The following is a 16885-nucleotide window of genomic DNA, read 5'->3' as shown; positions in this document are numbered from 1 at the left end:
ACCTGATAGATTCTGCAGGAAAATAGTGGCAAAGCTCTCCCTTTTTAAAGAACGTGAATATGTCTGGAAGCAATGGAAAAATTGAAATAGTATAAAGTGACTAAGATGAAATGTCAATTTAACTATCCATAGATTGTATATGAACTAAGATTGCATTTGACCAATATGAACTGTCAAGGACACGTCACGGATCAGATTATTACGCATTTTTATTACCAATACAGGAGCTCATTAGATAAATGCTCAACATATATGTGAATATAAGGGATCTGTTTAGACTAATTACCATATTGTGAATGTCTCTAATTAGTGTCAATTTATTGAAACAATATAAATTCTTACAAAATTTGGATAGAGAAAACAACTGCAAGATATCAGTCAGTTCTTTTATTGTTTTTAAGAAAATCGAACTGGAAGGTATAAATACCGGCAAACTTTTAATACTACTCTCGCACGGTATTTGTAACAATAACATGTTAATCGTTACTATTGAGAAAAGGGGAATCGGGTAGTGAAACCATTATCGTGACAAAATAGGTGTACTACTTTTGAATCGTATTGGCTATAAAGAAAACCCTGATTTACCACATGAATTACCAATAAAGACATAATCGACTTTTCTGATAATGCTTTCGTTATCTTGCTCTATTTATAAACCATGTTTCATTTACCATCTATCAAATTTTGTCATCAGTTTTCATGATCTGTCAAAATTAATTTTCTCAATTCTTCATATGCATTGTTTTGCAAGTATCTCAGTAATACATGTGTAACGTAACAATTAATTTTATCACAAAAGTTGTGTCTGAAAGTGTTTTATGTTTAGCTCAATGATGTCACATAATATGTTTAATTGTTTAAGCTAATTATCGGTTATGAAGGCACCCAAAACTCATTCTAAGGGCTTAAGAATGTTTCATGCCTGATGGATGAAGAAAACTATTGGTGTGACTTTAAAAACTGTTATTGTTTCTTTAAACATCTGAACACTTTTTGTAATTTGTCATTCAACAAAAATTGAAATATGTTCTTACATGATTGATGATGTACAAGTGAAAACAAACTTTGTTTTGCTCGTTTACCAAAAGTCTATAATGATTAGACATTTATTTTTTAATTGAGCTCCCTACACATGTGAAAAAGCATAGTCAAAGAAATGTTTTGTTTTGTTATTTTCAGAAAATGGATATGTCTATTGACATGATGCTGAAGTTGTTTGTGGCCATTGGACTTTCATGTCATTTGTGTGTAGCGGCAGGTATTTACCTTTATAATATCAAATTTTAACACGGTTTGATATTGATAGTCGACGTAATGAGAATTTGCGCAAAAAGTGTGGTCTTCGAATATTCATCTGTAAACAAATGTTTCCATAAACTCGCGATGTTCTTATTAGATATAGTTCAAAGAAATTTCAATTGTACATACTATGCCGTTGCAAATATATAATATGCACGACTGACAATTTAATTCCGAGAACTAAGGAAATTTGGTCAGAATGATTGCCTTGATAAAATCTACTTTAAGTTTGATTATGGGTCATCTGGGTCAAAAAATAGGTCACAAGGTCAAATCAAAGGAAAACCTTGTGTATGCGATAAAGGCTAAATGTTTTCAACTGATCTTCATGAAATTTTGTCAGAATGTTTGTCTTGATGAAATCTAGGTAAAGTTCGAATATGGGTAGTCTGGGGTCAAAAACTAGGTCACTAGGTCAAATCAAAGAAAAACCTTGTGTATGCGATAGAGGCTGTATTTTTCAATTGATCTTCATGAAATTCGGTCAGAATGATAGCCTTGATGAAGTCTAGGACAAGTTTGAATATTGGTCATCTGGGGTCAAAAACTAGGTCACTAGGTCAAATCAAAGAAAATACTTATTTATACTCAAGATTTTTGCTCCAATTTTAATTATAATTGGTCAGAATATTTTTTCCATGAAATTACTAGGTCAAACATGTTTACACTGTTATGGTGTGTTTCTCAGGTGAGCGACCTAGAGCCATCTTGGCCCTATTGTTTAAAAAACCGCTGAAATGTTACAAAATGCATTTTATGATCGTCATCTATGCTCAATACATGGTAAAATGCTAAAATATATTGGCTAAACTTAACCAGGGGCGGAGGAGAATAGGGCGTGTGGAGGTCCGAACCCCAAGTGTCTGTGGAATAGACTATTAGAGAACAATTGCAAGAAATGTCTACTGAATGGACTCACGTTACCTAGGATTAATGCAATTGGATTGAGTTTAATGTGCAACTATACAACAAAGTCTTTTAAGTTGATAAATTTAACTGACATTAATTTAGATATTACTAGTATAAATGGTACATATGTTTTTTATTGGAAACAATTAAAACGATAATGGCTACATTATATTGTATTAGGTACGTATTAAAACCCTTGCCGATAGTCTTTGTACCGACAAAATACACCAAAGGTAACTTGCCATACTTTTATTTATAGGACATATTTCTTTTTATTTTCCTGTAAACAAAGCAATATCTTGTTTAACAATAGCTGTCTCAGAAACGTCAAGTACCAAATCTGGGACCGAATGCAATTTTTGTTTGTGATGTGCTAAATGCAAAGTGCAAATGTGATTCCGGTTTCAAAGAAACGGCGAATAAGTGCACGGCAGGTTAATATAACATTTACATGCCTTTAGATATAACGACAGTTGTATATTTAAAAGAGAGCAGTTAATACAATCTATTTTTCTTAGACCTTTGTAAGATTGACTGCATTATCTTTACTTATGTCAATACTTCAAGTGTAACAGTAACGTTTTCTTACACAAATATTTCGATAAAATGATGCATTATGCTTTCTGATTTAAAAGTGTGACTGATTAGGTCTTGTACTTAAACGTTCGAAAATGATAAATGTGCCCTTCTAATTGTAACATGGTTTGATATTGATAGACGAAATAATGGAGGAGTTTGTTGGAGGATTTGCGTAAAAAGTGTTAGCTTCGAATAGTCATCTGCGAACAAAAGTTTCCATAAAGTCGCAGTGTTCTAACATGAAAAAATCGCTCGCATGACATTCAAATTTTGAAACTGTGTTTGCATACAAATGCGGTTTTCTAATACATGTAGTTAAATGCAAACAAAACAGTTTTGCTGAACATTTTATTTCGAAAAAGGGTGTTTGCCTTTAAGATGTCCGATTATTCTTTGATATAGAAACAGTGTGAAATGGCTCTTTTAAAAGGAATTTCAATTGTACTTGCTATTTATTCGCATTACTCTTAAAGTACCAAATTGGTGTTTTAGTTAAAAAGAAAATTAAGATCCTGGTATTAAATAATAGATGGGGGATGATTTTAGTTCTGCCCTCGTTAGGACATATTTGAGTAATGTAAATCAAATTGAGATAAAGTAAGCATGTAATCTTAAAGTGAATTTATGTATACAGACCAAAATAAGGTTGAATGAAATGTTGAAATCGGTAAAAATATCTTCTTGATATTACATTTTACAAAGAAATAATTTCCATTCCTGACGGTTAACAACGATCATGTATGGTTAAGAACTGTATTTTATTTTGACATGTACAGCTTTATTTAGACGTTTCGCTTTGATTTAAGAAAATGATAAGATTTGAAAACGGCAGATACGGACTGATGACTGAAAGAAATTGGTACGATAATTGGAAAATGTAATATATGGGCGTTTGGCAATTTACTATTGTTTTATGATATTTTGAGAAACTAAGACAAATAAAGTACTTCACCGCGGAATTTGTATGTTATTTGAAAACGGTAAGTCTAAGTGATCTTATTTTTGACACTTCTTGAAAAAACTGAAAGCATCATGTCTAAAGTCCTTCAACACTGATATTTCAATATTCCGCATATACTAAGTGTCTGCGGGCATTGTGATATCCAATATATACTTTCAGAGTAAATACATATTGTAACTTTCGTCCGCATGTACTGGATACTGATTTATTTAAAGGGCAAGGAATGCCTGATAATTAGTTAATTGTATATGAAACCCGTCCTCAAGCCTTTCATAACGCTGAAACAAATCGGACCACTATTGAAGAAGATATGGCAGTTTGCAATTTAAAAAAATGGCTGATCATAGAGGCAACCGTTTTAGTATGTGTATGACGTCGTTTACACAATGCCTAATTCTTATTTAGTGGAGAATGTAGGTGACACAGTGGATTATTGATCCTTAATAACTTATATATATTAATTTCATATGTTTGTTTGAGCGTAAGACGTGAAACATGGTAATTGCTTTCATTATAGCAGGAAAAATGCAGAGAAGTTATTTTAAAGAAATAAGCAAATACGGTACAAATATGTAATACTATCTGGAAATGTAGTAAATCCGCCATTTTTGTTGCATGGAAACAAATGGTCGCCATTTTGATCAAATATTTAAATGCTCATAACTGTCTCATTTCTAAGCCGATTTTGAAAATTCTTTCGATTCTTTAAATGATCTAAGTAATCCCAGCTGACAGAATTAACATAAGAACAACATTGCCTTTCCCTTTTAAATCTGCGCGAAAGTCAAGACAGCAAAAGAAGAAAAAATAATGTAATTCTATGTATTAATGATTCGCTAAAGTCGTTGCTACGGGGCGTTAAGGATTTGGCACATGTAATACCACCCATGAACAAAATCAATCAATCCGAGTTTGTCGTTATTGTCTGGTCTATAACCAGGCTTGGGGCTGATTACATGTTTCAGTAATTGATAACATTACAATTACTTTGATATTTTCTAATTACAATTACATTTGATTTCAGCAATTGATTACATTACATTACTTGCACTCAAGTAATCATGCTAACATTTGATTACTTTCAATTTAACTATTTGTTTGGATGACAGAAACATAGGCATATATAACTGAATAGATATGGTTTCTAATTTCATTTACAGATTTGATAATGTAATTAATGATCCATTAACCTGGAAATCCAGAAACATTTTTGGCATTGTATCTCACTGTAGCGTATCATTGCACTTAATCATCATTAACATGTGAAATTTATTGCATTTATTCAACCATTATTGAAAGCTGCGACAAAAACTAAAAACATAATCATTTTCTAATATTCAGTATTTATGCTTCCAGGTATTTTTATACGAAATCAATTAATACTTTTAGTTTAGGTTTGAAAAGTTAGATTTAAAAATGTATTAACAAATTAATGCAATGTACCCCCAGAAACATTAACATTAGGCCTTTATGGGCCAAGAACAACCCTTTGGTATATAGAACTAATTTCCACTTTGACATCTTTCAGTAAAGTGTTGAAAAGACTGTTTGGTTGCAATTATATTATGCAGAAAGGGACTGCTCATAAAAAATCTCAGAGCATTTTGAAGGATAAATTAGCCTTAATCTAATAATTATATTCTGATTTCAATTCAGGCATGTCATGTTTGCATTACCCAGGGGCATTGTGTAAATTGTTGGTATACTAACTGCTAAATGTCATAATTTCTCACCTGTGCATAATACCTGAACCCAAAGTAGATAATGTAGGTGACACAGTGGATTATTACAGGTGATTACAATTACTGTATTCGATTACCCCAAGCATGTCTATAACTCTAGCATTCATCAATGGATTTTAAAATTACTTGGCAAAAATGTTCCCCATGCGCAAGATCCAGACCTCTAACTCTAAGGGCAACGGTCTAAGGTTATCATGGTCTGTTTCTTGCCCAGTCTGGCCAATAACTCTGCCAACCATCAAGGGCTTTTAAAATTACTTTGCACAAGTGTTCCTCATAATGAGTTGATGTATCGTGCCCCTAGCTCCAAGGTCAAGATAAACATTTTTGGCACTTTTGTTATCCGAAAATGTAAAAAAAGAACAATAACTTTTTATCAGATAAAACGAGGTATGAGACAAAATCTTTTCCTGAATAATTGTTTACAGCTTACGTTTTTCAGATTAATTACAAATTTTTTTAATGGAATATTTTATATATTTACTTAAGGGTGTAGGAGCGAATTTTTCTAACGTTAAGAATTTTTTCATACTTTGTGAGCTTGAAGAACATTAGTTTCCAAGACAAACAAGAGAAGAAATAACATAGGTCACCGAACTCGTTTTAATTTTATAGCTCATTTCCTTGACCCACTGTTTAAGCATTTCTGAAATTTTGTAAAACTGAAAAAATGGTGGTACTTTATAAAACATATAATATCCCACTTAATGTTATAGGGATTTCGGGTCTTACAGGTTAATATGAGAAAAAAAGGTGATGTCAGTATAATATAAGCATAAATGTCACTAATAAATTTCTTTCATTTTTACATGTTGACATAATTACCCCACTCATTTTATTTTCAATGGAAAAAACATATTTAGATCTACAAAAATAAATTCTGACGCTAAGATTTTCAAAATATTTTGCAGCTTTAATGACACACAAAATTGCTTCATATTGGAAAGAAAAAAGTTGGGATCACCGTGCCTCTAAGAAATTTATTAAGAAAAAACTGTTAAAGACTGGTGAATTTCGATATATTTTTTTTTTTTTTTTTTTTTTTTTTGTTTTTAAATTAATTTATATTTTCTAGATAATATAAAGTGCTATCTTGAAAGCTGTTACCTCAATTGTAGCTTATTATTACATATATATATCAGTCAGGAAAATATCAAAACCAAACCTGATGTACTTTAATAGATATTTGAAATCACTTAACCCCACCCCATTGTAAATCTTACGTCAATTTTAGGCAAATGCCAGCCAAAAGTAAGGTTGAAAATTTTTTATATAGTACATTATTAGCCATATTTTAATTATTTATCAATATTTTTTGATAAAACTTTTGTTAGAAAGCAATATTCGAAGAAACATTTTTCAAAATGGCGGATATCCCGAAAAAAAGAACGCTCGTACATCCTTAATGAAGTTTTTGATATATTACTTTTAACACAGTTGAATCACATGTTTAGAAAAAGGAGATTTAAGTTCTGAAGTAGAACAAAACATTTGAATATTTTCATTTATTGTTTTACTGTTCTTGCGATATAGTTTTGTTGTTGATAAACAAACAGTTACAATAACAATGATGTGAAATGTATAGATCATTTGTACTTTTAATACTTACATGGGCATTATTTCGGCGGCAACATCATGAAATGGACCCGGTGAAGAAAAACGCGGAATGAGTAGTGACAATATGTTAAACACACAATACATGTTTTGATAACATTAACTAACATATTTATGACTTCAAACAGTGATAAGACGCTAAGGGCAACGAAACAGTATTTTTATAAATTATGGAGATGGTATTTGATTTCAGTTATGAAACTCATACCTAATGTCGTAGCATATCAGTTCAGTCTTAGAGGTCAATTTGCCTAACGTTACTTCGAATACATTTCAGTCTTTTACGTAAATTTTATGCAGTGAACATTGTTATATTTCAGTTAAAAGCAAATCAGATCACTACTAATACTAACTGTAAATTCATTTATTATCACAATTGTTATGGTCATTCTATATTAATATCTTATTTTAAGCGTCGTCTGTCTCACAGACTGCTTGCACCGCTAATGGAAATGAATGTAGTGGTATACTCAACTCAGCTTGCGTCTCTACTAAGTGCAAGTGCAATGCAGGGTTCATTGAAACCACTACCACATGTACCAAATGTTCGTTTAACACTTTCAAACTTATCTGTAAATAATTATAATTCGAATATCCTGCATATAAGCTTCTGTAGATAACTTGTTTTTAATACTATTTCAATTGAATGTACAAAGCTTATTTTTATCTCAAAACGTCAAGCACTACTGAATGCTCAAACTGCACATAAAATATCAAACAGTGATAAGTCACTGCAGGTTACGAAGCAGTATAGACGTAGTCTTATAATTGTAGAGATGTGGTATCTGGTATTTGATTTCAGTTATGAAATTCATACCTACTGCCGTAGCATATCAGTTCAGTCTTAGAGGTCATTTTGTCTAAAGTTATTTCAAGTACATTTTAATCTTTTTTACGTAAATTTTATGTAGTGAAAATTGTTATATTTCAATTAAAAGCAAATCAGATCACTACTTATACTAACTGTATTTTCATTTATAATCACTATCGTTATGATCATTTATATTAATACCTTATTTTAAGTGCCGACTGTCTCACAGACTGCTTGTACCGCAAATGGAAATGAATGTAGCGGTATACCCAACTCAGCTTGCGTCTCTACTAAGTGCAAGTGCAATGCAGGGTTCATTGAAACCACTACAACATGTACCAAAGGTTCGTTCAACACTTTCAAACGTCTCTGTAAATAATCAGTATTCGCATATTCTGCATATAAGCTTGAGTAGATTACTTATTTTAGATATTATTTTAACTGTATTTGAAAAGCTTATTTTAATTTCAAATTTTCTATTTTTCATATATTTCATCACTAGCATATGCATGATTTGTTAAAAACACGTGTCATCTGAAAGCTAAAACGCCAAACACTACTGTATGTGCAAACTGTACATGAAATCATTACCAATGTACATGTATCATCAAACACTGATAACTCGCCGCAGGTAACGAAACAGTAGTCTTATAAATCATGGAGATATGGCATTTGGTATTTGATTTCAGTTATGAAATTCATACCTACTGCCGTACCAAAGTTTCGTTTAACACTTTCAAACTTGTCTGTAAATATTTATTCTTCGCATATACGCTTGGGTTGATAACTTGTTTTAATATTATTTCAGCTGTATGTACAACGCTTATCTTTATTTCAAGATTTCTATTTTTTCATACATTTCATCAGTAGCATATGCATGATTTGTTAAAAGCACATGTCATCTGAGAGCTAAAACGTCAAGCACTACTGAGTTCGCAAACTGTACTTGAAATCATTATCAATGTTATTCATACCTAGCATAATTATAACGAATTAATATATTTTCGTTTATGTTTTCTTTCAGTTTTAGGTGCACGATAGCCTCTGATTTTATTACATAAATAAACTTACCTGACATAACAGTCTTGATTTGTCTACCCTAATACAGTGATCCCCTCTTTAGCCCTACCCGGAAGTGAACCTTTTACATCGACAGCGTTTGCCTCCGACACATGCGTTAAATGTTCAGTTTGTTCTTTCTTAAGAAAGTATTCGTATCGTATGCGCAACCGTGGTCCCGTATTGAGAGATTTTATCTGTTAGAGTGGAAATCCTTGTGTTAACTTTATTTATCGCCATGGCGTCGGACAAATTGGCGGAAGAGGGCGAGTACTGTGTGTATCAGATTCTAACGCGTTGGAGGCAATTTCCGATATTTCTGATAGAAAAGACCTTACACCGCCACAGGAACAGCAGGAACACGTGTCTGTTAAAACAAAAAAAAAAAGAAGTCACATAAATTGAGGTATAACAAAATTAGAAAACAGATTTTCAGTTATAGAATCTATGTTGCAAAAATTAATGGACAGGGAACAAATCCCAGCAGGTCAGACGACTTCAAGAGAACAAATCTCTCCGGAGGGAACAAATCTCAGTACTTGTCACACTGACACTGATAGTTCGCCACAAAGACTACCAAGACGTGTTATAGAGTGATGATGATACGGTCTCTATCCATGCTTGCCTTTCAGACTCTAAATCAAATTCAGACACCTACATTTTCCGTCACAAAGGCGATTCTTTAAAGGGTAACTGTTCTGGTGTCTTAGGTGAGTGTTTGATAACGGATCAAAAGAAAGAACTCTATGAAATGTTTGGGGACGATGCGCTTATCAAAAAGTGATAAAAAAGAGGCACTCGTGCTAGACAGTTATCAAATTTACGTTCTGAAACAGTATTTAAGATTTAAAGAGCTAATGTTTTAACGTCATTTTCAAAGGAAAATTTCGATCTAATGCCTGTTGAAAGTGAGTCAGAGAAATTGTTTGAGGTGCCATCGCTTGATACGTTGATTAAGTGTTGTTTTACCAAAATGTATGGCAACAATACATCTTTCAACAAAGGCACTGAAGGTAAGACTCTTTTCACTCAACCCGCAAAAATGGTTGAAAAGATTGGCTATAAATGTCAACAGGCAGCAAGACTTGGACTTGTTATCCAAATGTATATACAACAGAGTAAAGGAATCCTGTTGCAGCTTGTGCAATCAGATAATGTCAGTAAAAATCAGGCTTAAAATGTCTTGATAAGATCGGTAGTGCAGGGGCATTTCACCATATAATAAAATATATGTTGCTATATCAGACACTAGCCTCTATGAACAGTCAAAAAATCTTGAATTCTCAAATTTACCTCTTATAGGAGATGGTGTGTTTGGTGCAGAACTTGAGTCTTTGTTAAAATCTCGCAAAGAAAAGAAGAAATAAGTGGATAAGTTGATCTTTGACGTTAAAAAGAAAAAGACTTTTAACACAAGTTTTCAGGAAGTCAACCCGAGTCAAACAAAAGACCTGCTCTATAACAAAGATGAGAAGGCACACAGTTCTAGTTCTACAAACTGGAATAATTTTCGCATCCCCGAGTTATCTCGGGACAAGTTTGAAGGTAGACAGTCCTCATTTCGGAAAAGAGGTAGCTATGAAAGCTATCACAAACACGTTTCTACCTCAGGCAGAGGAAGAGTTTTAAAACAGATGAAAAATGACTTTGTAAGTATTATTGCAAGAAACGCAGAGATACCCGTTGTTGGGAGACTGTCTCATTTCTTTCCAGAGTGGGAGAAAATAACCACATACAAATGTGTACTGGAAATTATAAAGACAGGTTACAAGTTGGAATTTCTAAAAAACAAAACATTTTTCAGGCATAAAACCTACCATAGTTCCTTTAAAATTTCAAGAAATAATAAAATAGGAAATAAACATCATTTTAGAGAAAAACGCTGTAGAAATACTAGACCCAAAGAAAATTCATTCAGCTTTCTACAGCATATTGATTCTAGTGCAAAAAATGGGGAAATGGGACCAGTTATCAATTTGAAACCCCCCAACGAGTATCTCCGCAAGCAACATATCAAGATGGACACCTTGTCAAAAGTTTTAAATCTTGTAGCAAAGGAAGACTGGGCATTGACGATCGATTTAAAAGATGCATATTTCTATATAAAAATTTCAAAGGCCATCGTCAGTTTCTTTGTTTTCATTTTCAGGTAGTAGTCTATCAGTTTCGGGCTCTTTGCTTCGGCCAAACAAGTGCCCCCAGAGTATTTGTAAGAGTAACGACAGTTGTGGCAGCACATTTACGAAAACACAATATTCGTCTAGCAAATTACTTAGAAGATTAGCTTGCAGCAAACAAACAAAGAAATTATCTTTTGGAAGAGCGTTCAACAATTCTCAGTCTCCCTTATTAACAATGAAACTTGGCAATTAGGAATTGGCTTTGGAAAACAAGATATCATTAAAAGCAGTGCGTGTGATGGGAAAGAAGAACGTTCTTGCAGATATATTAAGCACACAGCAAATCAGGGAAACAGAATGTTCACTGAACAATGCAGTAGTCTGGAAAATTTTCAGTATATCTTGGGTCAAGCATGTATCCAGAACAAGAAAACACCTCTGTTCTGTTCCTGGACCCTACATCCTCTAGCGTATGATACGGATACCCTATCAGTTGTATGGTAGAACATGTTGTCAAGTTATTCTTTGCCATAAACAAGCGACATAGACCAGTGTTTCCACAAACAATCTCCAGATGGATAGTACAGTTGGTAAACTTTGCTATCAAAAAGAAAATAAACCAGTTTAGAAGATCAGGAGACACTCTACACGTAGTATAGGTCCATCTTGGTCATTGTTCAAGGGCGCATCTTTACAACGAATTATGGAGGCTGCTGACTGGTCAAGGGAAGATCACATTTACGAAGTACTACTTGAAACCTGTTTCTGTTGATTTTTGAAATGAGTAGACAACTCGTATGTGTGACTTATTATTTCTTGTGGATCACATTCTGAGTACATATTGTGGTTTTTGAAACCTCAAACATGTGTGAAATTGGTGATGTTTGCCAGTATGTATAGGAGGAATATTCATTTGTAAATATTGGTGTTGTTAACACGAAGTACAACTCTAATAGACTAGTGGAAGTAATACGGTAATTCTCACCTCATTTATCTCTGGTTGTATAGTTGATCTACCTATAATTATTAGGTGAATAACGAACATGATATTTTGGGAAATTGTACATAAAGAACTGTTGAAATGTCTCCCACCAACGAGGGGTACGGCTCTGCAATCATTATTCATCCAAACTTTTGTTTTGTGAGTTAAAATACTTACCTGACATTACAGGTACCCCCATCTATCCCACATACCATTACAACAGTTCTTCCTAGTACGGCGAATACTTTCGCCAGAAAGGAAACTGAACATTTGAGGCATGTGTCGGAAGTGCTCGGTGTCGAGGTAAAAAGTTCACTTCCGGGTAGGGCTAAAAGGCTGATCACGGTATACTTTATGGAAAGACAAACCCAGACTGTAATGTCAGGTAAGTATTATTTATTCATAAAACTTTAACTTCCAATTCTTCAACCCTAGTCCCTCACTCTAACTGTAGCACAAAATACCCATGTGTATCACCGTATCAAGAAAAAATAGATATACGTATTTAAACCCTTGGCCGACAAAATACCCCAAAAGTAGCTAGCTATATACTTTTATATATAGGACAAGTTTCTTTTTATTTACCTGTAAATAAATCAATATTTTATTTTACAATAGCTGTCTCAGGAACATCATGTACTAAATCTGGGAACGAATGCAGTTCTATCGCCAACTCTGCTTGTGATGTGACAAATTCAAAATGCAAATGTGATTCCGGTTTCAAAGAAACAGTGAATAAGTGCACAGCAAGTAACATTTCTATTTGCCGTTAGTTTTAAGGACAGTTGTAATTTAAAAAAGGAGCAGTTAATACAACGTTTTTTCTCAGACCTGAGTAAATTTCTTAAAGATTGACTGCATTATCTTTACTTATTTCACTACTTCAAGTGTAACAGTAACGTCTTACAAAATATCTCGTTAAGATGTTGTTGCTTTCTGATTTAAAAGTGACTGATTTGGGTCATGTACGTTTCGAAAATTATATATTTGGAGGCTTATCTATATCGGCAAGCACAGTGGCAAGATGCAAAGTCATCTTGATGTTTAACTTTCGATAACTTTTATTTTAGAAAATAATTTTTTATATTTCAGAATCTAAAGCCACCACAGTATCTACTACAACAATTACTACATTGTTTGGTGCTACGTTACTTGTGTTTGCTTTCAGAGACCTTTTTTAAGCTGGTAAATTATTCAACACAACGTATTACCAGATCATGACAGATGAATAAGAAAATATGTATTTATATGTTCAGCTTAAGACATTAGAAGCCTTTTTGACAAATCACATTTTCAAAATTATCCGCGGGAGAAGTTTGTAGCTTGTAAATGACCAATATAGTTTTCTATGTGGAAAACATTTCTTTGCTTAAGTAGTTTATCATTTTATTTGCTCATAACATTTTCTCCTATCTGATTGAATAGAGCAAAAAATTCATACCGCCAATTTTAATAGATGTGCATTAGTGCTTATTTTTAAGTTTTTCATGTTTTTGTTAACTTAATGGCAGGTTTAATTTCTATCAAGATCTTTATATAAATTGTTTTAGTATATATATTTCATTCTTTTTGTCAGTCCAAAAATCCAATATAACAAACAGGGGATACTCTTAGTATTTTTGTCAGGAACTATTTTAACGCTTTGGCAAAGATTAAAAGAAGCAAATATGTAAATATTTTCGATGAATCAAAAACCAATTTCAATTAATCGAAAATATCTAGATACTGAACGAGTCGCTTTGATGTTAATCTTTGAAGTTCATGACGTTCCTTTCTTTACGGAAATAAAATCTAAGCGGAAAGTTGAAGTGGCATTATGCGCATCTTAGTGGTTTTTTTGGTGACTGTTTCATTAACGCAATTTTCAGTTGCTGTGCATTTATATGTATTACATAAACGATAATGCTGCATATATATTTGAAGTTGATGTTTTGAAACAAAGAAATCGGACTAATAAAATAATAGTTCCATTCTTCTCAGTGATCTCCCTTATGTTGTTGTTGTTGTTGTTGGTAGAGAAATTCTGCAGTGGAAGGGAAACAACTCTTGAACACAGTTTTTTTCTCTTAAAAACAGTGGACCACTGAAAATAAAAAAGTAATATTTGGAAAGTTATTATGTTGTACTGGTAGCAGGAAGAGTTTAGTATATTGGGTTAAAACTATTATTTTCTCTACACTTCTTATGCTCCTATCTATTTCAGCTGGATTTTTGCTTGAAAAAAATGGGCATAAATCCACTTTAAATAAGACCAGTCGTTTGAACACGACCATGGATTTCCTCTGGAAAACGATTTAATACACTGTCAAAGTGTAAAAGTTTCAAGTGAAATTTGACATTAGAGTTAGGTGGTGATATTTTAAAAAAAGCTGGGACAAAGGCATGACATATTTATGTACCTTGATCGTTTGATGTTTTTTCATTCATTCAGTGTTTCTCTATTTTAAGTACATATTTTTTTCAGAAGTTTGTCAACATTTTTATTTTGTTATTTTTCTATATTCACATTTTTTTTGCATTACATTTCCAGAACAACTGTTTTATTTTCAAATAAACCTCTTTGTTTAATTTGTGACTATGTTTCAACAATGGCATTATTGTTAAATGCACTAATGCATTTGAATGAAACTGGCTGATAGATGGTAGATGAGTAATACTCATTCATTTGCTCAGTTATATACAAAGTCATTAAAACACGTAAATAATCACCTAAATCAGACATTTTTATCCTGTCGGTAATTTAATTTTGCCTTTTCACTAATCGGAACTTCTTACAGTTCCTCGATAATTTTGGCAATATCTTTCATAACACCTGTAGTACTTTTATGAAATTCAGACACTTAGTCCAGTATATTGTTAAGATCTTTCGAAAAATTCCACAAATAAAATTTTATGAATATAATTATTATCTTATTCATTACGATCTATATCCATGTTTTAAAAACAACAGAAATAAAAATGCATGTTTTGTTTTTATTCAACGAGCAAATATTATTTACAAGGATATAGAGTTGTATATATGATATTGAATTGTCACCGTTGTCTGGTCAAATATCAAACCCAAATTTAAACATATGTCAAAGATATAATAGGATAAAGAAGTTATTTTGTTTTTGTCAAGTTTTAATATCTTATTACGACATTCGATCAGTAATAAATTCTAGACATTTATGTGATTTTTTTGACATTTTAAAATTGGATTATAAAATACATTAAATGATATCACAGCATTACTCAACGCATTATTCATTATTGATTTATTACTGTGGAGTTTTATGAAAAAATATCATTAGCAACGCATGTGTTAGAAATTCTATCAATGTACTGTATTGTGAAATATATTGCCAAACATTTCAAGGGGCGTTAGAACTGAACTTCCGATTAGTATATTGCCTACATTTGAGCAATTTGAGTCCTAAGGAATACTGGTATAGTCAATATTAAATGACTTTATGTAATTCGTGCAACCAATCAATGTACTGTAAATGAAAAGTTTTTAATAAAACTGTTGCTAAATGTAGGGATTGTATACATAAGGATGATCTGCAATCAGGGTATTATTCCACTCTAAAGGCGTATGAACATGATTAAATAATATTGCTTTTTTAAAGTAGACTTTGTATACCTAGACAATCTGTCATCATTTTTTTTGACATCAAATGAATTTAATGTCACGAACTGTACAGAATAAACACTTGCATTGTTACTTAATATAATGTTATAAAAAAGATATTGAAATTAGCTGTACACACCAAATCTGTCCGTTATTACTTATTATGATGTTTAATTACAGTTTATAAAGTTTATGAAATGGACATATCAGATCAATAAACAGTTGTTTTATGTATTCTGTATTGTTTGATTTAGTTCCCAGCAAGGAAATCTTCGGTTATTAATGCACAATGTCATCATGGAATTAATTTATTGTGTCAAGTTTCATTAGAATTAAAAAATGAACAACTAGAAGAAAACAATTTTTTCTAAAAATATCAATGAAATTGCTCAAATATAAATAATTATTTCAGTTATCACTAAAACGATTAATCTAGGTTCTTGTCTGAAGACACGCAGACAAAAATCAACGGTGGCTAGAGTGAATGGGCAGGGTTAGCGATATTTGCCAGTGCTAGGTATACAAACTTTTAGAGTAAACGGCTTTGGAAATAGTGTCATAGAAAAAAAATAGCCGCAAATGTTTTCATCGAAGAAGGAAACCTGATCGATAGGAAAAGGCAGAGAAAAGGGAAACATATTTTCTCGCAGTTGGAATAACTAAGATATATCATAAATATGAGAATACAAACCTTATTGCGCCAAGCAGCTCGTAAGGAGGCCATGCCGCTTAGTGGTCATACTCGGAATTTGAACTACAAGCATACTGCTAAGTAGCATATTGGTAACCTAACGATTAACATCCAAAGTTCATTATTTGATTTGTTATAAATGCAAAATTATTTGTATTTTGAAACAGAAAAGCTGTAAACATTTACAAATATACAGAACCTACTCTTTAAGATGAAGAGGCATAGCTTTATGTCCACACAAATCATACAAAATAGTCTCAGAATCTACCTTTTCTAAGTTTACGAAGTCGGTACATGATACTTATCGTAATGGCAAACCTAAACAATAGCGTTAGTATGATCACTTTAGCAAAGATTAATTATACCATTGAGCATTATTATCACGGACGTGTTTAACGTGTGAAAAAAAATAGAATCCGGCATACATCTGTAACTGAATGTAAAATTGTTTTTGCAGTTTTGCAGTGTTATTATGTAATCATTGAAATTCTTTACCGTATACCGG

At 32.4% G+C, this 16885-nt stretch overlaps 1 protein-coding gene across 1 annotated transcript; it reads left to right on the top strand.

Annotated features, from left to right (window-relative positions):
* The first annotated feature begins 1184 nt into the window (after positions 1 to 1184).
* Positions 1185 to 15680, top strand: LOC128554477 (G surface protein, allelic form 168-like). Its single transcript, XM_053535752.1, has 4 exons — positions 1185 to 1258; positions 8128 to 8259; positions 12695 to 12826; positions 13169 to 15680. The coding sequence occupies exons 1-4, from the start codon at positions 1189 to 1191 to the stop codon at positions 13255 to 13257; spliced, it is 423 nt and encodes a 140-aa protein (XP_053391727.1). The 5' UTR covers positions 1185 to 1188; the 3' UTR covers positions 13258 to 15680.
* The last annotated feature ends 1205 nt before the right edge of the window (positions 15681 to 16885 follow it).

Source organism: Mercenaria mercenaria, unplaced genomic scaffold (assembly GCF_021730395.1).
Source record: "Mercenaria mercenaria strain notata unplaced genomic scaffold, MADL_Memer_1 contig_5066, whole genome shotgun sequence".
NCBI classification, from domain to species: domain Eukaryota; kingdom Metazoa; phylum Mollusca; class Bivalvia; order Venerida; family Veneridae; genus Mercenaria; species Mercenaria mercenaria.
The sequence above is the reverse complement of the archived record's forward strand: the minus strand, read 5'-3'. Positions and strand labels throughout refer to the sequence as shown.

What these genes read in the sequence shown, in the direction of transcription:
- LOC128554477 (XM_053535752.1), top strand. Translation starts at nt 1,189, where the DNA reads ATGTCTATTGACATGATGCTGAAGTTGTTTGTGGCCATTGGACTTTCA. An exon ending in TCATTTGTGTGTAGCGGCAG is followed by an intron (nt 1,259 to 8,127) that starts GTATTTACCTTT and finishes CCTTATTTTAAG; the next exon opens with TGCCGACTGTCTCACAGACT. An exon ending in AGTGAATAAGTGCACAGCAA is followed by an intron (nt 12,827 to 13,168) that starts GTAACATTTCTA and finishes TTTATATTTCAG; the next exon opens with AATCTAAAGCCACCACAGTA.